Consider the following 23532-nt stretch of genomic DNA (forward strand, 5'->3'; position numbering starts at 1 on the left):
GCCTGTGGTGGCTGATTAATGAACAGCAAACATCATAGACTATTGCTTAAATTATAAGAAAAATACACTTTTATATTAAATTACATTAATGAAAATAAATATAATAAATTTTATAGGAAATATGTTGCACAACCACCTGTGACAGACAGGCAAGTTTAGCAGGCGCCCTTTCCATTTACCTCAGCGCATTAAACATGTCGCTCATTTGGGTGCAAGGATTACTGTTTAATATATTTTGCATTGTGTTTCAAGAGTTCTAATTTAAGATTCACTTTAAAATATTGCCTTTTCTACAGAAAATAATTTAAGTTAATAATTGCAGTATATATGGTTTAGATTGTTATACCACTAACTGTTAAAAGTACTGTTTGCTACTGCATTAATACTTTTTTAAGGTTTCTTGTGTTTTTTTACATTATTTAGTTTTAAAGGTAGAAAAGAACACAGATATCGGATCAGTATCGGTATCGACCGATACTAGCAAAAGCTGGTATCGGTACATCCCTAGAATGAAACAGGACATGGAAGCCTTTATTATCTCCACATAAACATTAGAGCACAGTGGAATTCTTTTCTTCGCATATGCCAGTTGAGGAGGTTGGGGTACTTGAAACTGTTTTTTGTCATATATTTGCAATAGTGTGTTGATGTAGCTTTGATCATTTTACATGACCATATAATGCTAACTGATAAGCACTATACCACATATTTTACCACATGTATTGAGACATGATTTGATGATCAACAGGCATGGATAGGCAAGAAGTTTCTGATGTTGTTTGTTTTGTTAAGGTATAGATTGTGGTAAATAGATCATGGTCCTAATAAGATTTATTGATTTATTTAAGTGTTTATTTTATCTTATCTCATCTTATAATTGTTATGTTAGAATTATACCATCTCTCTTTTCCTGGATCCAAGCCAAGTGCAAGCTACATGAAATCGCTCTTTGCCCCTTGGAACCGGCAGCACCACTGAGTGTGGCTCAGAGTGTGAGTGTGAGTGTGGTCAAAAGTTAGTAAGAAGGGGTCAATAAAGTGAGGCCTCTAACTCCTCACCCTACAGGAGAAGGCAAGCTGGGAGGGTCTTGCTCAGCATTAGGGGATGTAAAGGTTTAAGTTTCCAGAAAGGAACTAATTGTGTGCAATTCCATCTGTGTGTGTCTGGAGATTCGCCTGACTAGAAACACAAATCTTCCCACTCTCTAAGTCGAGCCACGATCCTGGTACTGCCTTGCTGCCTCCAGCTTCACTGCACTCCCCAGTGCTGTTCAACTGCTGCAAAGATTTTCACCATTGCCTTTAAACTTTCATGTTAATAGAAATAAAAGAGCACTAGTTTCTTCTCACTGCCGTGGGTGTTACCAGAGATAAAGAAATAAATCATGCTTTGCAGCTTCATCATTGTATGGGAAATCTTTAATTTTAACAAAACACAGATTCAATACATATGCATGAATGTGCGTGTAATTGTGTACCTACAGTAAATATTTTGTTATTTGTGTATAAAAGTATATGAATTTGTGTTAGACACATAAACGTCTTTTTAATTCAACTAAGATGAAATTGGACCACACACAAACCTGCAATAAAAACAAAACAAAAAAAATTAAAATACTTGCAGTAAATAACTAACAGTAATTAGGTATCATAACTTATCATAACATACATTTTAAATACTAGTAACTACCCTCCAAAGGGAAGAGTAACAACTGGTTGAAAACTTACATGGCTCCAGCTTTTGGTTGTTCACTTTCCTCCAGTATGTGAAGCAATACAAAACTCCTCCATTTTAACCTGTGTGAAAACATCTCTGCATTCATTTATCAGGAACAACAATATTCATATGTTTTACACAAACATTTATAGAGAAAAAGTATTCAGACTCACTCCATAAATTACCAACATTAGTACCTTGTTGTGAAAGCAATAAAAATCCAGAAAATGCTTATCTAATACATTTGTTTGATTATTTATATAATTATTAGCTGCCTTCAGAATACTAATTTATAAGTCAAAGTGAGTATATTCGAAGTTGATATATTAAATGGAGGTTTACTGTTAATAAATGGAAGATATAGAAGGGGAACATTTCCTAGGAGTGTTTCCTTGTCCTATTGTCTTATGTGATGCAATTATGTAATGAAAATTCTGTGTTTCATGATTTATTCGGATTTTCTGACCTACTGTATAATAAACATGGTGAAAGGTTAATGACTGAATTTTAAGACCCCATGCACAAGAAGAACATCCGTTTTTCAGTCACTTCCACCATTCAGTGAAAATAGAAATGACTATGCTCCTGAACAGAAACATGCAAAATTATAAATAGGTGGATAAAGAGACAGGAATCTGTGGAAGGAAGCCAATAGTCCAACGCAGACAAGGAAGAATGTCAGTAGCCAAGCGATGACCTCAATAGGAAGTCATGGTACACAGTCAGAGACCCAAAGCGGCTACCCACTATGCCATAAAGGGAGTTGCCTGCTGCATTTACATGCTGTGAAGACGAGGGGCAGAGACCCACTCATCACTGCTAATTTAATAACCACTAGCTTCTTCTCCTGCTCATCAAACATGGGATGAGGTAGCCAAACTGTCATTCAAAAGGTGACATACCCAAAGAGTGCCACAGTGTTTCATGGGCATACTCCACCCACATTAGGTGTTTTGCCAACATTAAAGGGTTCGAGAAAGCCAGATAACAGAGGGAGTGCACCAAATCTTGGTTAACCCTGTCTGTCTGGCCATTTGACTCCAGATGGAATCCCGAAGATAGGTTCAACCGTAGCACTTATTAGACAGCAAGATGCCTTCTAGAACTGACTAACAAATTGAGGGCATCGATCAAAAACCGAGTCAGATGGAAAGATATATGTCATTACTACATGCTGAAAGAGGAGCTCAGCAGTCTGCTTGGCTCAGGGGAGTTTGGGCATTGGGAAAAAAATTAAAATAAAATAAATAAGTGTGTCTCAGCAACTGTGGGGATCACTGGCTTTACAAGACTGGATTGGGGGCTTTTTCTCGGGACAGTGACTGTAGAAGAAGCTTACTGGGGCTGCAGCAGGGCCTGGATCTGCCCCAGTCATATTAATATTTCTCAAACTTCAGTAAACAAGGTTGCCAGGGCCTGCTCAGGTTTTCCCAGAGCATTGGCTTGGCAAGACGCAGCCCACCCTATCCACTCCTGATCTGCACACTTGTGGTCTGGTGCAGACATACTGTTAAAGAGGAGGGATACAGAGTGGAAGTGAGTGCTGAGCATGGCCCATTATCCGATTGGAAAAAGAGGTGGGAAACTGTGGACAGGAAGCCGGATCAATAGTCCAGCACAGATATGGAAGAATGCCACTTGCCAAGTGATGACTTCAATAATAATAATAATAATAATAATAATAATAATAATAATAACAATAATAATAATAATAATAATAATAATAATAATAATAATAATAATAATAATAATAATAATAATGATTTATAGGAATGATGGCAAGATCAGGACTCGAACCAAGCATTTTGTGTGAATTGCCATTTTAGTTGAAGGCATACATATATACATATATGATTATTAGAGTTTTTTTGACTTGTATGCCTGCTTAATTTCATAGAAGGGCCCCAGAGATACGGTAGTGAGTGTAAAAAAAATTACATTGGGGTCTGTGCGTGCGTATTTTTTATTAATTGATTTTATACATTTGAATGGCACAGTGCACATTTATGTTTCTTTTAAATTGAATGGCACAAAGGCATAACAATTCTATGTTTGAGCCATTCTGTTGAGCTAGTTACCCTGGATAAGGACAAATGCTCTAAATGTACTGCTATTTTTACTCTAATACTAATACTGTGGTAGTCACAATTCCCATATTATACTAAAACAGTAAAATTACAGCCATACCCCCAACAATTATATAATTGCTTTATACTACAGTACTATTTAGGACCCTAGTAGAGATAATAAAATGTAAATTGTGTGGTTAATTAATTTACGTACCATAGTTAGTGTGACAGGAGAATCTGTCTTTCCAGACTCTGGTTTGAAAACAAAAAGCTGATTATAATTTTACATTAATTATAACAACATATACTGAAACACACAACTGTCTGTAATACTAGACAAACACTGTACCACTATAGAGACCACTATACTATATAATGTAGTTTACTTCCTATTATGCAAAGCTGTTTTGGATTTTAATTTATTTGCTGTACTTTATGTCAGCAGTGTGTCTTTGTTAGGAATTGTTATTAGCTACTTGGACATTTCCCTGCCAGACCAACAGAAAGTGCTGGCAGGCATTTCTTCATAGCCGGCTTTCTGTTTGTTATTCCCCACGTGAGCTGTGCTTTACCCTTCCTATTGTTCCACATTTCAAATCATGTCACCTGTTCCTTATTTACCCTAATGTTTTGCTCTATCTATATCAGCCCTTTTCTATCTCTCTTTGTCAGTCATTGTTTTGTGTTTGAACAGTACATTCAGATGTGTTTCTAGGTTTCCATGTCATTGTTATATTTTGTTTTTAAGTTGTATTTGTCCCATGTTGGTTGTAAGTCTAATTGTATTTTATTTGTATTAATTAAAGCTGTGCTTTATTTGATCCTTCATTTGGGTTTGCTTCTCTGCACACAGGTGATCATGATTATCACAGAGACCGGGTTTAATCCCTGCTTTGGGTTGTTTCTCTCAAATGTTACAGAATTACTAACCTTCTGCAGGCCCAGCAGGATTGCACAGGTAGTTTCCTATTTTATTCCTAATGAAAAAATGAGCTGGCAACAATGGTAAAAGCTGGTAAAAGCCCTGGACTATATATATTTAGCCCTTTTATATCTGTCTGTCAGTCACAGCTTTATGTATGCACAGTACAGTCAGATGTGTTTTGAGGTTCCCATATTATTGTTATGTTTTGTTATTTGAGTTGTATTTGTCCCTTGCTTTATTTGATCCTGCATTTGGGTCTGATTTTGTGGGTGATTGTGATTACTGCAGAGATCTGCATTTGATCCCCACTTCAGTTTGTATCTCAGTCAGTTACAGGAATCCATTAGAGGGAAAAATACTGCAGACACACATACTAAAAAAATAACAAATAACAAATTACCCAATTCCTCTGAGTCATCTTGCTGAGTTGGATGACTTTTAGCTAAAATAGAAAACAGTAAAAACTTTACCAAGAGACAAGTGGAACCATAAGCTGTGAGGTAGTAATACTACACACTGTGCTAATTTACTGCAATTTTAGTTTTATACTATAATTATTCAGACCTGCTACCATTACCACTCTTCCAAATGAGGCATCAGTACAGTTTTATGAGAGAAAAAGTGAAGACTGCTATGCTAACATTAGACCACTAGAGTTGTTGTTGTTATTATTATTATTATTATTATATTTGACATATCATGATAGACACTACACTTCCTAGTACAACTACAGAAATGGTCTCTGTACCAGTTATGACCAAGCTGTTGTTTATTCTGTTATCCTTTTTTTTTGGTTTTTGTCTGTTTGTTGTTCTCTGATCTTGATTATGCTGTTTGTACATTGCTGACTTGTGGTTGTTTATAGATTATATGTTCAGTAAAAGCATTAGGTACCTGCACTTGTGTCCATACCCAAGTCCTGACTGGCTGATGAAGTAGAAACTTGTTCAGTAGTAACAGGCTCTGGTTAAAACAATAGTTATATAGTTATGTATAGTTATGTATACCAACATACAGTAAAACAGTGCAACAGTCTATACTACTATACTAACACTATACCACTATGGATTCTCCTATGCTTAACTCTTGACACTGTATATACTACTATACTAACACCATTCCACTATAGATACCACTATGCAATGCAATTTGTTCAGATGCACTTGTTCAGATCAATTTACATCATGTTTTATTTAATATTTATATATCTGAACACCGTCCTTCTATTTATATCATTATAATGTTAATTATAATACTGTTCCATGTATACCCTAATAACCCTATACGACTGTAGATTCTAATATGGCATTGCAGATAAAGCTTTAGATATCACAGTACAATACAAGCAAATACTGTATAAATGATTACTTCCTACTTACTTACTGTATATATAATTAAATAACTTTTTGTACTATGTATAATAATTTATGTAATACCAAAATAGCAGTATACAACTGTAGATAATTTACTATTGTAGATAAAACTATACAATACCAAAAATCTAAATATTACAATACAACTATAGATATTAAAATATAATGCTACAATAAATACTAATATAAATACTTATTTACATGTGTAGGTGATTCATTTACTTACGTTCTATATTATCTGAGGTGATTAAAACTGGTTTGTCAGGCTCTGGTTAAAACAATAAAAGATCATATAAGTCATTTTCCATTCATACTAACATATACAAAAGCCATACAAAGGCCTATGCTACTACATTAACACTGTAATACTATTTATGCTACTCAACTTATACTTTCACTTTATAAATACTATAACACTAAGACTATACCACTATACTAAGACTATAAATACTTCTATTTTAGCAAAACTCAGATAGATTTATTAGATTTATATTTGTAACCATTATCCCTCTGTTTATATTATAGTAAGAGATAATACTATACCATTTGTACTAGTGTAGGTACTACCATAATAACAGTATAAACTGTAGATACAATTGATACTATGCCATTGTAGATAAAACTATACTATACTAAAAATCTAGAGATAACCATATAAGTAACAATAGCTACTAATATAAATATAAATGTGATTACTTACGTTCAATTTTGTCTGAAGCAGGTAAAACTGGTTTGATAATCTCTAGTCAAAACAACAAATAAAATCATATAATAAGTCATTTTGCTCATTCTCTAATATACAAAAATGTCTCAGGTTATGTACGCTGGTGAGAAAAGGTTTGGAAACACCTACACACTTATATTATTACACACTACACACACCTTTATGGATTAACCCTGATATAAAGAGAAGAAGAGGGTTTTTAAATCAGAAAACAATGAGGAGCTGTAAACGTTACAGAGGGAATTGAGAAAGAAGTTCAGGAAAGGAAAAGCATGCTACAGGAGAAAGATTAGTGGTGTTAGTGGTGTGTGGAAGGGGCTCAAAACCATCACAGGTCATATGTCGCCCAGCTCTCAGGCTGAGGGTGACCTGAAGTGGGTAAATGACCAGAATCTTTATTTAACAGAATTAATCAGCTAAACACCCCTGCCCCCACTCAGTCCAGACAGCATCCGCTCCAGACTCCTTAAGACCAGTGCAGACCAGCTGTGCTGTGTATTGTTGTACATGTTTGGTCTGAGCCTGAAGTTGAGGAAGGTGCCACAGCTGTAAAAGACATCCTGCATGGTACCTGTACCAAAGGCGTCACGTCCAAAAGACTTTGGGGACTACAGACCAGTACCACTGACCTCACATCTGATGAAGACGGAGCAGCTCTGACTTCTGGTGAACCCATCAATGGATCCACATCAGTTTGCCTACCAGCCTTGAGCCATTGGAGTGGAAGACGCTGTCATCTTTCTCCTTAATAGGGCTTTTTCAGACCTGGAAAAGTCTGGGTTTTTTGACTTCCTCTGATATCCTCTGAATAACTCTAAACAGCCATGGAACTCAACCAAAGCCAGGCATTTTAGGCTCTCTTGTTTCAGGAGGTTTAACTTCTTGCTGTCTTACGTCATCCCAGCACCAAAAACAGCAAGCCCAACACTCTCTCTTGTAAGGTTGCCCCAGACCTTGCCTTGAAATCTGTATGCCCCCGATCACCTACGATCCCAGGTCCTTCATTGGAGCCACAGCTCCTGCCTGCTTTGTAACCCCAGGTTTCCCCACAATCTTTCAGTCCTCCAGCAGCGCCTTTTGTGGCTTAACTTCAAGAAGGATGTCCAGGAATTTGTGGCAGCATGCTCTGTCTTTTCCCAACAGGAAAACATTCAAGACTCCCCCAGCTGACTATCTCCCAAACATCAGCACAAACATATTGCATAGGCACACCTTGGATAAAGACTTTAATGAAGCCTACATGCCTACAGTGGAAGGCAGATTGTGCACCCCATAGGCCAGGAAATCGGCTCAAGTACAGTATAAAGTGCAATAATATATAATACATATGTTATTATAATATGTAATAAAAAAATACAAGCAAAAAATTTTGTATATGAATCATACAGGGGGCATGGTGGCTTAGTGGTTAGCATGTTTGCCTCACACCTCCAGGTTTGGGGGTTCGATTCCCGCCTCCACCTTGTGTGTGTGGAGTTTGCATGTTCTCCCCGTGCCTCGGGGGTTTCCTCCGGGTACTCCGGTTTCCTCCCCCGGTCCAAAGACATGCATGGTAGGTTGATTGGCATCTCTGGAAAAAAAATTGTCCGTAGTGTGTGATTGTGTGAGAGAATGAGAGTGTGTGTGCCCTGCGATGGGTTGGCACTCCGTCCAGGGTGTATCCTGCCTTGATGCCCGATGACGCCTGAGATAGGCACAGGCTCCCCGTGACCCGAGAAGTTTGGATAAGTAGTAGAAAATGAATGAATGAATGAATGAATAAATGAATCATACATGTACCACTTATATGTTACCATGCTAATAATATACCACTATAGACACCTCTATATGAGCATATATACTAACAGACACAGATATATTAACAGAAATAATGTATATCTGATCAGTTTTCTTCTGTTCTATATTGGCTGAGGCAGAAGAAAATGGCTTGTCTGACTCTAAAATAAAACAATAAAATACCAAATTAAATTTAACAGATCATTTATTTCTTATACCAAATTATGAATTCTGACAGTACAACTGTCTACACTATACTACACTAACACTATACTGTACATTTCTAAGTTCATTATATAGACAACATGCCTATTGCTATCATAACAGGATAAAATTCATAGAGCTAAAAAAGTTTGGAATCAAATTCTGTACTTTCTGATCATCTTCAGCTCCTGTCAGCAAATGTCTCATCCAGACTTTTTTGCTGTTCTGCTGTTCGTTTTGTAAATTAGGGAATAATTGCATAAAAACTTTTGATATTTTGTCTTTTAATTATAAGTTTAACTAAATGTTCATGAAAAAGAGAAAGATTACAAAGCAGCTGCTTAAACCTGATGCGCACAACATATTTTTCTAAAAACAGAAATAGGTAGGTTATTTTTTTATATTTATTTATATAAATAAATCAAGCAAAAAAAAGTTGATTTAAAAAATGTCAGTTTATAGTAAAAAAAAAACTCCACCTGCTCCATTACAGGGAATGATGCACAAAATGATATTCTGTAAAATTAATATTAATTTTGTTATTAATGGATAAAGATTCCCTTACTACCTTCATTTTTCATTTTCAGAAGGTAAAACTGTAGCTCAATTTTGTTTATGTTGTTCTTCACCCACTCAACTTTGGGATCTGCACACACACGACGGCCATCGTTCTGGATAAAGCTGTAGAGGAGAGAGAAGATTTACATCAGTGTGAAACTGTATATTATCTTGGAGGTCATGAAGCATGTCAGATTGTCTGATTTTATTACAATTAGATTATATTACTCACTAATATAAAGAAACAATATACATGAAAAACAAAACACATTTTATTATGAATTCAAATTAATTGAAAAAAATAAAGTAGCTGAACACTTACATGATTCCAGGTTTTAGACACTGAAGCTCTGTTTCTCTATACTCTGTAGTGACTCCTACAGGGATTGGTTGTGTCTGAAATCTCACACAGCACCGAAAATGTCCAAGTGCATCTGTGTGAAAACATTTCTACATTTAGTTCTGTGATTAAATGTTCAGTAAGAAAATATTAGACACTTTTATATCTAGTATCAGATGCAGATTATTGTAGCTATTAAACTGTATTATCTTAATGTAAGTGAGAACAGGAACTAGCTTGTATATAAAAAGTTTGTAATCAATTCCTGTATGAAAGACCAACAAAGTGTCTTTTAATTACAAGTTTACAATATTAGAAACAGGTATGTTAGTGTATTATATTATATTATTTAAATAATGGTAGAATAAATCAAGAAAAAATAATTTAAAAATGATTTAGATTTATTTATTTTTTTTAAATAACGTATTCCACCTGCTCTTTTACAGGACATTTTGTACAAAATAAATAACAATTTGATATTAATGGATAGAGGTTTACTAACCTTCAGTGTTGTTCAGATTAATAAGCAGAAGCTGGTCAATTCTGTTCATGTGATTCTTCACCCACGTGTCTTGGGGATCTGCACACAAAGGACGACCGTTCTGTAGAGTAAAGCTGTAGAGGAGAGAGAAGATTTACATCAGTGTGAAACTGTAATAAAATCAGAAAATCAGACACTCTGACACGCCTCAAACCTCCAAGATAATATAAAGTTAGATTCATATATAAGATTTATAAGTTAGATTCAGTACCAAGATCAATTCTATTACACATAAACATAAAGAATTAATAGACATGAAAATATTAACTTTAATTATTCATTAAAAATAAACAAGGGACTGAACACTTACATGACTCCAGGATTTGTACACAGAATATCTGTTTCTTTATAATATGTAATGACTCTTATAGGGATTGGTAGTATCTGAAAGCTGAAACAGCACTGATCTGGTCCAACTACAACTGTGTGAAAACATTTCTACATTTAGTTCTGTGATTAAATGTTCAATAAGAAAATATTAGACACTTTTATATCTAGTATCAGATGCAGATTATTGTAGCTATTAAACTGTATTATCCTAATGTAAGTGAGAACAGGAACTAGCTTGTATATAAAAGTTTGTAATCAATTCCTGTATGAAAGACCAACAAAGTGTTTAATAAATAATAAATAATTCATTACTCCTGATACTTTCTGATACTCTTCAGCTCATGTCATCAAATGAGTCTCATCCAGTTTTATTTGCTGTTCTTTTTGTAAATTAGAGAATAATTACATAAATAATTTTGATATTTTGTCTTTTAATTACAAGTTTACAATTTTACAAGTTTATGGAAAAAAACCAACAGACAAAAAGCTCCTTAACCTGCTTTAAATATGCAGAACTTATTTATTTTTCTAAAAACAGAAATTATGTTATTGTATTATATTATATTATGTATATAATGGTAGAAAAAAATGATTTAAAAAATATCTAGAAATTAAGTCAATTTATAGTTAAAAAATGACAGTATTCCACCTGCTCTATTACAGGAAATAATGCACAAAATAAATAATAATTTGTTATTAATGGATAGAGATTCACTCACCTTTAGTGTTTCTCAGGCTGTAAAACAGATGCTGCTCAATTGTGTACATGTGATTCATCACCCACAAGTCTTTGGGATCTGCACACACATGACGACCGTCCTGTAGAGTAAAGCTGTAGAGGAGAGAGAAGATTTACATCAGTGTGAAACTGTAATAAAATCAGAAAATCAGACACTCTGACACGCCTCAAACCTCCAAGATAATATAAAGTTAGATTCATACATAAGATTTATAAGTTAGATTCAGTACCAAGTTCAATTCTATTACACAAACATAAAGAATTAATAGACATAAAAATATTAACTTTATTTATTCATTAAAAATAAATAAGGGACTGAACACTTACATGACTCCAGGTTTTGTACACAGAATATCTGTTTCTTTATAATCTGTAATGACTCTTATAGGGATTGGTCGTATCTGAAAGCTGAAACAGCACTGATCTGGTCCATCTACATCTGTGTGAAAACATTTCTACATTTAGTTCTGTGATTAAATGTTCAATAAGAAAACATTAGACACTTTTATATCTAGTATCAGATGCAGATTATTGTAGCTATTAAACTGTATTATCTTAATGTAAGTGAGAACAGGAACTAGCTTGTATATAAAAAGTTTGTAATCAATTCCTGTATGAAAGACCAACAAAGTGTTTAATAAATAATAAATAATTCATTACTCCTGATACTTTCTGATACTCTTCAGCTCCTGTCATCAAATGAGTCTCATCCTATGTTTTTAATGTTCTTTTTGTAAATTAGTGAATAATTACAGGGGGGGCACGGTGGCTTAGTGGTTAGCACGTTCCTCTCACACCTCCAGGGTCGGGGTTCGATTCCCACCTCCACCTTGTGTGTGTGTGGAGTTTGCATGTTCTCCCTGTGCCTCGGGGGTTTCCTCCGGGTACTCCGGTTTCCTCCCTCGGTCCAAAGACATGCATGGTAGGTTGATTCGCATCTCTGGAAAAATTGTCCGTAGTGTATGAGTGCGTGAGTGAATGAGAGTGTTTGTGTGTGCCCTGCGATGGGTTGGCACTCTGTCCAGGGTGTATCCTGCCTTGACGCCTGAGATAGGCACAGGCTCCCCGTGACCCGAGGTAGTTTGGATAAGCGGTAGAAGATGAATGAATGAATAATTACATAAATAATTTTGATATTTTGTCTTTTAATTACAAGTTTACAATTTCACAAGTTTACATGAGGAAAAAAACAAAAAGCTGCTTAACCTGCTTTAAATATGCAGAACTTATTTATTTTTCTAAAAACAGAAACAGGTATGTTATTGTATTATATTACATTATGTATATAATTGTAAAATAAATAAAGAAAAATGATTTTTAAAAAAATTTAGAAATTAAGTCAATTTATAGTTTAAAAAACATATTCCACCTGCTCTATTACAGGAAATGGTGCACAAAATAAATAATAATTTGTTACTAATGGATAGAGATTCACTCACCTTCAGTGTTGTTCAGGCTGTTAATCAGACGCTGCCCAATTCTGATAATTTGATCCTTCACCCACTTGTCTTTGGGATCTGCACACACATGACGACCGTCCTGTAGAGTAAAGCTGTAGAGGAGAGAGAAGATTTACATCAGTGTGAAACTGTAATAAAATCAGAAAATCAGACACTCTGACACGCCTCAAACCTCCAAGATAATATAAAGTTAGATTCATATATAAGATTTATAAGTTAGATTCAGTACCAAGTTCAATTCTATTACACATAAACAAACAATTAATAGACATGAAAATATTAATAATAATATTTAACTTTAATTATTCATTAAAAATAAACAAGGGACTGAACACTTACATGACTCCATGATTTAGACACTCAGGATCTGTTACATTATAGTCTGTAATGACTCTTGCAGGGATTTGTCCTGTCAGAAATCTGAAACAGCACTGAGCTGGTCCAACTACAACTGTGTGAAAACATTTCTACATTTAGTTCTGTGATTAAATGTTCAATAAGAAAATATTAGACACTTTTATATCTAGTATCAGATGCAGATTATTGTAGCTATTAAACTGTATTATCTTAATGTAAGTGAGAACAGGAACTAGCTTGTATATAAAAAGTTTGTAATCAATTCCTGTATGAAAGACCAACAAAGTGTTTAATAAATAATAAATAATTAATTTCTCCTGATACTTTCTGATAATTACAAGTTATTTCTGTTTAGCCCTGTGACTGTTACTTTCTTTTTCTGTTTTCTTTGTTATATTATCCTTTGCTACTATCACCAAACAATTCCCTTGTCTTTTTCTATATTAAAACCTATGTGATTGGGAGTTATGTGCGTTCTGCATCTTTAGGTTCATTCCCCCTGCTCGCTGACAGCTCTGAACTCTGAACTCTGAGCTCTGTAACGCAGGTTTATATTAATGTACTTATTCTAATAGGTTATTGTTTCCATAACAACCACCCATTCACAACGATGTGTAGAGCAGATGTGACATTTAAACTGCTTAAAATAAATGTTTAACACATTTGACACATTTGTTTAACATAAATAGAATAGCATTTATTTATTGACTCCAGTGTCAGGGCTTCCTTTGTCCACCATTCCAACATCTTCAGGACAGACGAGTTTACACTTTGCAGTTTCTTAGTAATATGACAAGATGTATTTTTGTTTTGTTTTATTAAATTGAAGAGAGAATAAAAAAGCAGCTGGTGAAGAACTAATGTTTCTAATTGGTCTAATGTGAGTGAGAACAGGAACTACAGTGTAGCTTGTCTCACTGACATGTTCAAAACATGGGAAAGGTCACTCTTTAAGACCTATATATTGTAACTGTTGAACATTTGCTGTGGTTTAAGAGAATAAAACACTTGTGGACGTTCTGTTACAGAACAATCCTCATCTTTACAGTGTAACAGTAACTCTGCTTCATCACACCACCACATCACTCAGTATTTTACTGTAACAGTGTGACAAACACACAGCGGTTTATTAATTTATTAATGCTGTTTATTTACAGAAACCTGATCAGCTTTTTAGGAAATTCATAATAATAATAATAATAATAATAATAATAATAATAATAATAATAATAATAACTTTATCTTACACTGGGCTGTTGTGAAGAGCTGAATGCAGGCGAGAACCAGCAGGAGAGAACAAGAGATCATGACTGCTGCTGATGATGATGAAGATGATGAAGATATTGATGGTCAAATGAGCAGGCTTATTTATTAGTGCAGATCTCACCTCACTCTTCAGTCTATATAGCTGGTGAGGGAGAGTGTGGTTTGGGTGTTATGGTGAGAAAAAGTTCCACTTTGACTAAGAGATAAAAGAAAAAACCTCTTATAGGAAACACGTCTGCAGTTTTCAGCTAAGTGAGAAAGAGCTGAATGTTTAACACTTTGAAACCAAACTCATCTTACACTACTGCATTAGTCATAAAATAAAAAATAATAATAATTTGTTAGATGTCAATAAGATTTGTCTATAATGTCAGCTCTCTGTGAATACACAGAGATTTTTTAAAAAAACTCTTGTTATTAAAAGTCGTATATTTATTTTTCTTTTCTTACTTTATAAACAAACAGTTTTTTTTAATTATACATCAATTTTACACATAAAGGTTGTTGGAGGAAATTGGAGAAAGGATCGCAAAGGATTATCGCAAGAAGGAACATAACTCAATTCCTATAAGGAAACATAGTAAGGTTAAATGGGCTAGAAGAGAAAAGCTCAAAATCAGAAAAGATAGACAGGAAAAGATAAATGAAAATAGATGACAACCTAATTAAGATAGAGTGCCTAGTAGAGATGGTGAGGAACTTAAATATTAATATAAAATAAAATGTTCCTGACAAATGAAGACATCACGGATCAGACACTGTACCTAGACAGTTAGAAAAAGCATGAAGAGCCCGACAAAGATGATCATACTTCGTCGAGTTTTATTTTTCAGAAGTTTAAGAGAACTCTGTGGCGTTTTCTTTTATTACTTTTATGTAACTTTGTATAACCTGATATATAACTTTTTAGATTGTATGTAGGATTAAGTTGCAGCTAGCTTTGACTTAGATGAGTTTATGATTATCTTGTGTACTCACAGAAGAGCACTGTGACCTGGATATCTTAACCACGGGTTTAACTAAATGTATATGACTATTGCTTGCTTAACATGTAACCAGAGCTTAGCAGCAAGAAAATTTAACTGTGTCAGATATATAATCCATAGATGGTCATTTAAGTGTTTTGAATGTTAAACCGGAACTCTGATGTACAGAGGGTATGGATGACAGAAAGAAATAGTGGTGACAGCAAGAGTTGCTGCGACCTATGTGTAATGTTGAACAACAACTGATGGTGTAGAAAAAATGTAGAAAAACCTATCTTGAAATATACACGGTGTGCATTCTAGTGTAGCCAGGCTCAGTGTGTGTTATACTCTGTGTGCATCAGAAAACAAACACAAGCATACACTTGGAGAGTGTTTCTTGGTTTGTTACTGTTTTTGCATTTTAATTACGTTTACTTATTCTAATATTGAAGGAGATTTTATTTGTACTTTTATTTTACTTTACATATGTAACACACATTTATCTGTATTACACTACTTTTAATAAAAACAAGGCCTCCCATTGTGAGGACCTTGAAAAGACAAGAAGGTCTAAGTCTGACTCCTTCATCTAAAGATTCAAACAATAGATTAGGTAGAAGAACTTGAAGAAGATCCTTTGTTAGAAGACCGAGGGACTTTGAAGGACACCTGCGTTCAAGGTAAAACCAACTCTGATAGTTGATCTTGTGTTTTCAAAACTAACCCGTGCAAACTAGGACACATTCCTAAGTGGGATTGTGGAAGGGTTTCCTACGCAGTTCGAAAACAAGTGTCACTAAGGGACATGTATGTCAGTATAAATTACTTCATGGTCAAAAAAGGTCCCACTTAGCAAAAAACTTTTATATTTTCTCATTTTTAAACGATATTTAAGACGGAACATAATTATTGCTATTCATCTGCCAGAAATTTAAAAAACATTGTTGAATTCATCTATTTGATATATCGTCGCTGTCGGGCGGAAACCTCCTATGTCCAAATTTTGTCAATTTCATATTTTTTCACATATCGATGCTATTGGTCAGTCCCCACGTGGGTCTGTTATTTTTACAAGTTATTAACCAATCTAAAGTCTTGAAAATAGCTTGAGCGCAAATCTCTTAACTCCATTGGACGCTTCAACTGCCTGAGAAATCTCGTAACTCAACCTCTTCTTCACTCCGCAGGAGAGCTTCGTGGCATATTACTCCTCAAGATTAAGAGTTGCAACGAATCAACACGTCTTCTGAGGTAAATGTCTTCAAAACACTGGTTATTCATGATTCAGTTATATGAATTGTATAATAACAGTTTATATATTATATATAACAGTTTTATCTCGAAGTAATGGTAACTTTTAGTGCTAAGGTGTAATGTACTGTATCGTTTCTGAGGCTGCTAGGCATGTCAAGGCAGACCATTATGTTCAACAAGTAGCTGCCTTTGCCGTCATGCTTATCACTTTAAGCAAGCTGGCTGGCTTTTGGCCTCGTTATTATATGCAAACATGCTGTATAACGTAGTGAAACGATAATTTGACCTTTATTAATTTTATTTTGTGCAGCAACCATGTCTGTGTCTTTAAAGGAACTCTGTCAGATGGTCAATGTGCCATATGATCAGGCAAGGGCCCTAATAGATAGTGAGAGCTCTGATGGTAGTGAGAGCTCTGATGGAGAGAGTGTAGAGAGAGAGGAAGCAACAGTGGTGGAGGATACAGCTGTGCAGGCTACAGTTGTGCAGGATACAGTGGTGCAGGATACAGTGGTGCATGCTGGTAGAGAAAATTTCTGAGAGATATTTATGATTTCAAATGCCAAAATGTATAAGTTTTATGCAGATGGATTTCACAACAATAGACTTTTCTTTAAAAATAAATTTTCACACTAATTGTACCATGTGTTTGAAAAGATTTCTCTGGTGGTCTGGAAGGAGAGGAGGACTCGCTGCTGCCTGCAGAGCAGGTGCAGTTTGACACAGGTAGGTTAGATGCTTTTCTATAATTTGGATAAGGTCTATCAAAGGTAACACTTTATAATAATGTTCAGTTATAAGTCACATAATTATAAATTATTAGTAATTGATGAACTAATCATTTACCAAATGACTATATGTTCATAAATGATTAATAAGTGATATGCTAACATTTTATGAATGTTGTATAAACTCAGTTATAAGTTAGTTTTAAATTATTAGTTAATACGTTCACAAATGATTAATAAGTGGTATGCTATACTGCATATCTGTATATATCAGTGATGAATAGTTTACACTTCTGATTAAGGGCTGCAGAAAGCTTTGTGAATAATTTATAAAATGTTAGCATGTCACTTGTTAATTATGTATAAATGTATAGTCATGTTTTGTAAATTATTAGTTCATCATTAACTAATAACTTATAAGTAAGTTATAAAGTGTTAGCTAGCCCTCAATGTTGACAGTTTATAAAGATGTAACTCATTCATGCACGTTTGGTTTGTGTGTGTATTTTGAAGTTTGCCATGGTGGAAGCGAAGAGGACCTGGATGCAGAGAATTTGTGCTCAGACGCTGAGGAAGATGCACCTCCAAGGAAAAGACTGAGAGCTGAAAACACCTGGAAGAAAGTCATCAACAAGAAAAGAAGAATGGTTGGGAAGTCATACACTGGAAAACAGAAGCAGAAGGAAATAATGAGGGAGCCACGGGCTATTGGGCCTAGATGTTTATCAGCAGCATGTGCCAAGTCAGCTAAACATCACTGCGGTGCAATGGGCGAGCCTGAGCGGAATAGAATATTCAATTACTTTTGGCAACATATGACCTGGGAGGAGAAGAGGATGTATGTGCATGCTCTAATTGATGTGGTCCCCGTGCCAAGGAGAAGGGGGACTGAAAATTCCCGAAGATCAAATTCCCTGTTGTTTTTTTTTACGGGTCAGCGGGCAGAGAAGACGCGTCTGCAAAAGTATGTTTTTGTCTACCCTAGGAATAGGCGAGTGGTCTGCCCTAAACTGGGCAAAGGAGGGATACACGCAAGCAGACACTGAGGAACAAACACACAACAACGCACGTCGTTCAGTGGCAGGCCATGAATTCAACCGCAGCTTTTTGCAGGACCTGCCAAAGGTGCCCTCACACTACTGTAGATCCACAACATCCAAACAGTATCTGGAACCTGTGTTTTAGTCGATGGCTGATCTGTATGCAGTGTATTGTCGCGCTGCAGCAGAGAAGAATGTAACACCTTTGTCAAGGCAAGTGTTCACAGATGAGTTCAAGCGTCTCAACCTAGGCATTTACCACCCAAAAAAGGACCAGTGCAACATCTGTTGTGCTTTCAAGACCAGCAACTTACCTGATGACAAGTGGCAGCACCACCTCCTTCAAAAAGAAGAGGCCCGCACCGAAAAGCTGTCCGACAAAAGCAAGGCCAGCAACAAGATCATGGTCATATGTATGGACTTACAAGGCCTCCTTTTGTGCCCAAAGCTAAAAGCCTCTTCCTTGTATTATAAAACAAAGCTTGCGGTTCACAATTTCACCATGTACAACATGCTGACACACAGTGCTACATGTAATGTCTGGCATGAAGGTGAGGGATCCCTGTCTGCCAGTGAGTTTGCTTCATGCATTGTTGACTACCTCTCTGCACACACTGAGGCTGACACATTTATTCTGTGGAGTGACGGCTGTGGGTATCAGAACAGGGCACTAGAGAAAGGGCATACTCAGATGGAATGCGACTCCGTTCACAACGTCATCGAGAGGCGTCTGAGGGACCAGGATGTGTATCTCCCAGCGGAGTATGTTAACTTGATGAAGAGGGCCCGTGTGAAGCCTCATCCATACAAAGTCAAGTACATCGACCACACCTTCTTCCAGGACTTCACCAAGCGGAGGCTCTGCAAGTCTCTGCGCTCTGGAGTAAGGCCTGGTGACCTAACTGTCCATGATATCAGAGCCATCAGGTAATTGCCAATGTAAATCTTATGTCTTACCAATATACTGTAGGCATGACATTATGATGTTGCATATTTTTTAATGAAACAGTGATTACAGTGATTACTTTGTTGTGTTATATTTTGTGCTATTAGGTACAATAACAATGGAATGATGGACTTGAAAATAAACCATTCTGATGACTGACGTCCACATCCGAGTCACAAACTCCGAAACTCAGAAAACCTCAGACAGCCACACAGTCACCCCACTCTATTCAGACAGCCTGAAGATCAAAGAGCTGAACTTTTAAACATCTCCAAGACCTGAAGGAAGTCATCTCAAAGGACTTTCACAGCTTTTATGACAATTTGCTCTACTAGTTTAATACACACAGAGCATCACAGATACATGCACACAGACACACAGACAAGGGCTCACCCTACTCACAAACACAAATACACTCAGCAATGGGCTTAGTAAAGCAAGTCTTAAAAGGATAGTTCACCCAAAAATAAAAATTCTGTCAACATTTTCTCACCCTCATGTTGTTACAAACCTGTATACATTTCCTTGTTCTGATGAACACAAAGGAAGATATTTTGAGAAATGTTTGGAACCAAACCATTCATGGACCCCATTTACAGTACTTCCATAGTATTATTTTTTTCCCTACAAGTTTTTTTCCCATTCCTGGAAGTGAATGGGGTCCACGAACGGTTTGGTTACAAACATTTCTCAAAATATCTTCCTTTGTGTTCATCAGAACAAGGAAATGTATACAGGTTTGTAACAACATGAGAGTGCGTAAATGATGACAGAATTTTCATTTTTGGGTGAACTATCCCTTTAACTATGATTTTATCTATGTTTATCTGTGTTATTGATGAATTTTAAATATCTTTATATTACTATTTATTACTGCTTATTATACATGTTCATTGACGTTTTATAATGTTTCGAATATAATATTTGAATTAAATTGAATGTTTTGGATACCACTATTAAATTATTGTTTTTATTATTATTTTACTGACTTTAAGTCAGCCTACTTATAGACAATGCCTCTCTTGGCACTGTGCATGTAAAACACTGTTTTTTCTAACAAGTGAAAATAGTTAGGTTAGATACATTTGAGTAGGCCTGTTTTGTTAAAAATCAATAGCTGTAATGTTTCTGTGCAGAAAGTTTGCGAGCAGATTAGACTAATTTCCACATATTACACAGCCTAATCAGCTTATCGTGTTTTGTATTGCATCACTTATAGCTCTTAGACCTTCAAAATAGAGTTTAGGAGTTCAGCGACGTCTGTGTCCGTACCATTCTTATCAATGACAGCATAATCTCGTATCTCCCTGCTCCCAAGTCATAAAGCTTGTATCTTCGATAAAACGTGACTTTGGGAAAATGTTGTGTTCATGTTGGTACACAACAGTATATGATAGCAATATAAGGTATAATAACAACTTTAACGATACAATGTTTAATAACTCAAAAAAATATGCCATTTTTAATTTCCTGAAAAATAATGGTTTTGGAGATACGAGGATTCCGCCCGACAGCGATGATATGTGAGTATATATATATATATATATATATATATATATATATATATATATATATATATATATTTATTTATTTTTTTTTTAAACATGAAAATATTATATTGGGAAAAATAACTGTACATATATGAAAAAGTCTAGACAATTTTATATCTGTCATTTTATATCTGTCAGTGTTCAGTTTTGGACATCAAAGTTTTCTGTATCTCAGTGACGATATTATAATAATTATATACTTGATCAACGCTTTGATGTGCATTTGAAAATATTTTTGTGCTTTTGATTTTCTTTAATGTTAACATGGCTGGTCCCAGTCATTCTAGTGTAACAGTTAAATAGTTGTAAATATATTACATGAAAAAAAATGAGGCAATTCTTAGTCCTGATTCAGAGCCTGAAATATCTGATGCGTATGATCTAGACTTTGTGCCATAGGGTCAATCTGGAAAGCCACATTGAAGACATCAAACACATGTCTGATGAGTCCTCTGTAGAGGAAACTGAGTCCCAGTCTAATAGACTGAATAAAAAGGGGTCATGAAACCATCAAAACTGAGGGAGAAGTGTTACAGGTACCGGCTGGCGACACATAAACAGCGTATATATGCTCTCTCTGGAAATAGGAGAAATAAATCAGACAGGGCAAACTCTGCATCCGTTTTCTCATCTCGCTCAGCAGAAAGAGACAAAGAGGATTTATTATACATTCACAATTTACATCCTCCTCAGTTACCAACACTCAATGTCCACTTTGACATAAACACAGTTAAATACAAAAAATATTACATAAACACAAAAATACCATTTGTCCTTTTTTTTCCCTTCATCTTTCAGCAAATACTGAGTTTTAAGTTTGGTGTGATTACATAAATCAAAATAACAATAACCAGTGTTACTCTATAAGTTGTCTTTTTAACTCAAAATAAAACTTGTCATCATCTACATATGGTTCCTAAATGCATTTTGCATTTCCAGATAAAAGTTATCTTTACTCTCCCTAAAATACTTGAGCTGACGGATTTTTAACTTCTGTTTTAACCACTTATAAAATTTATCACATTTGTTTTTATCCTTAACTTCCAACCATGACAAACATTAACATTAGCTTTTAACATTTTAAACAATATCAGACGTTCCAAAAGTATTAAAATGTTTGAGGAGCTAAAAATAGATCTCTGTCTGACGTGACTTTGGCTGCAACAGGTGACGTCATCAGGCGCGAAAATGTGACTGCTGCTATATATACACATATATATATATCCCCATTTTCGTAACACAGCCTTATTAACGGACATTCAAACATTCGGAAACATTTTACCATATTAAACTTTAGGTACTTAGCTTAATCTACTATTTCACCAACCTGGAAACAGGAGAAATAAATCAGACAAACTCTGCATCCGTTTTCTCATCTCGCTCAGCAGAAAGAGGAAAACCGCAAAGCGGACCGAACTGACGCAAAGCCCCCTGGAGCACGATAAGCGCCATATTACCCCCCGCTGGCGAACTCCACAATTACTCCTGACATTTATAAAAATGATTTACTGCAAGAATGGTGGGACCAGTTCCATTACAGCTGAACAAATATCCACAAACATTAATTCCAATGAACGAATATTCACAAACAATAATTATAAAATTATAGAAATTACCACAAATGTGATAACACTTTGGTGGGCATCACAGAAGCATAGCTAAGAATGTGTATTCAGTGGCAAGTAGACCGTGATAATCTATGTGCCAGAGAAGGGAAAGGCTGTTGTCCTCCTGAGCACCATGCATGATGACAACAGCCTTAAGAAGAAACCAGAAATGGTCCAGTACTATAATGAAGCTAAAGAGGAGTGGACACAATGATCAGATGGTCACACCTACTCATGTAAGTGTAAAACACAGAGGTGGTCCATGGTGCAATGGTACAATGTGCTAGATGTTGCTACTCTCAGTGCCTACACCAGCGTCACTGCACAACAGATTACATGGGATTACATTCACATATGAAGAGGTGCTTGGATACCTACCTTTGGATACCTGAAGTTATACCTTCATATAACAGAAGCATTGGGAAGATGTGGGATAAAATAACAAAACGCAGATACCACCTGGCCACAGGAGGACATCAGACAGTAGGGGCAGTAAAAGATAAAGGGGTGCAGGATCCGCCCAGCTGCTGGAGACAGAAAAACCAGCAGCTAGTGTTCCCATTGCATCAGGCCTGTGTGTAAGGAGCACAAATATGTAGTATTTGTGAGGAATGTTAGCACTGAGATGGCAATTTGTGATGGCACCGTGATTTTATTCAGTCACATTCATTACAATTCTCTACAGTTGCACATGATATGTTAATCATGCATGCATAGATAAGTTATTTTTGACCCATCTAATTAAACTTGATGTAGAGACAAAACCTAGGAACAGTACAATACACCATGATGGAATCACACCACTTGCAAAGATTGTGAAGTCCTTCACAACTTCAAACATCAGACCCTTCTTGATTTGCATGATGTGGTAAAAAATCATTCTAAAGTGAAATCTTTTGAAGCTAATCTATCTGACTCCAATCACCACACTGACCAGACTAGCTCAGTCGAACAAGAACACTAAACTAAAATAAAGAACAAAAGACAATTCTTCATTCTGGATAATTACAGAGATGAGGTTTACTGTAATCAGCACTAAGTACAAGTTATCATCTGCTCAC

The 23532-nt window shown here is 35.5% G+C and overlaps 2 protein-coding genes across 2 annotated transcripts in view; both read right to left on the reverse strand.

Annotated features, from left to right (window-relative positions):
* Positions 1-23532, reverse strand: part of LOC132849129 (uncharacterized) — an 82427-nt gene that overhangs the window by 34377 nt on the left and 24518 nt on the right. The window lies entirely within an intron of this gene.
* LOC132849127 (uncharacterized) lies at positions 1453-22221 on the reverse strand. The gene is made up of 17 exons (XM_060875331.1): positions 22192-22221; positions 14360-14574; positions 13095-13206; positions 12735-12847; positions 11623-11734; positions 11276-11388; positions 10537-10648; positions 10188-10300; positions 9668-9779; positions 9356-9468; positions 6784-6825; positions 6310-6351; positions 5605-5673; positions 5111-5152; positions 4000-4037; positions 1728-1796; positions 1453-1582 (listed from the first exon to the last, which is right to left on the reverse strand). Exons 2-16 carry the CDS (start codon positions 14418-14420, stop codon positions 1749-1751), a joined length of 1242 nt encoding a protein of 413 aa, XP_060731314.1. The 5' UTR covers positions 14421-14574; positions 22192-22221; the 3' UTR covers positions 1453-1582; positions 1728-1748.

The sequence above is a fragment of the Tachysurus vachellii genome, chromosome 7 (assembly GCF_030014155.1).
Source record: "Tachysurus vachellii isolate PV-2020 chromosome 7, HZAU_Pvac_v1, whole genome shotgun sequence".
NCBI lineage: Eukaryota > Metazoa > Chordata > Actinopteri > Siluriformes > Bagridae > Tachysurus > Tachysurus vachellii.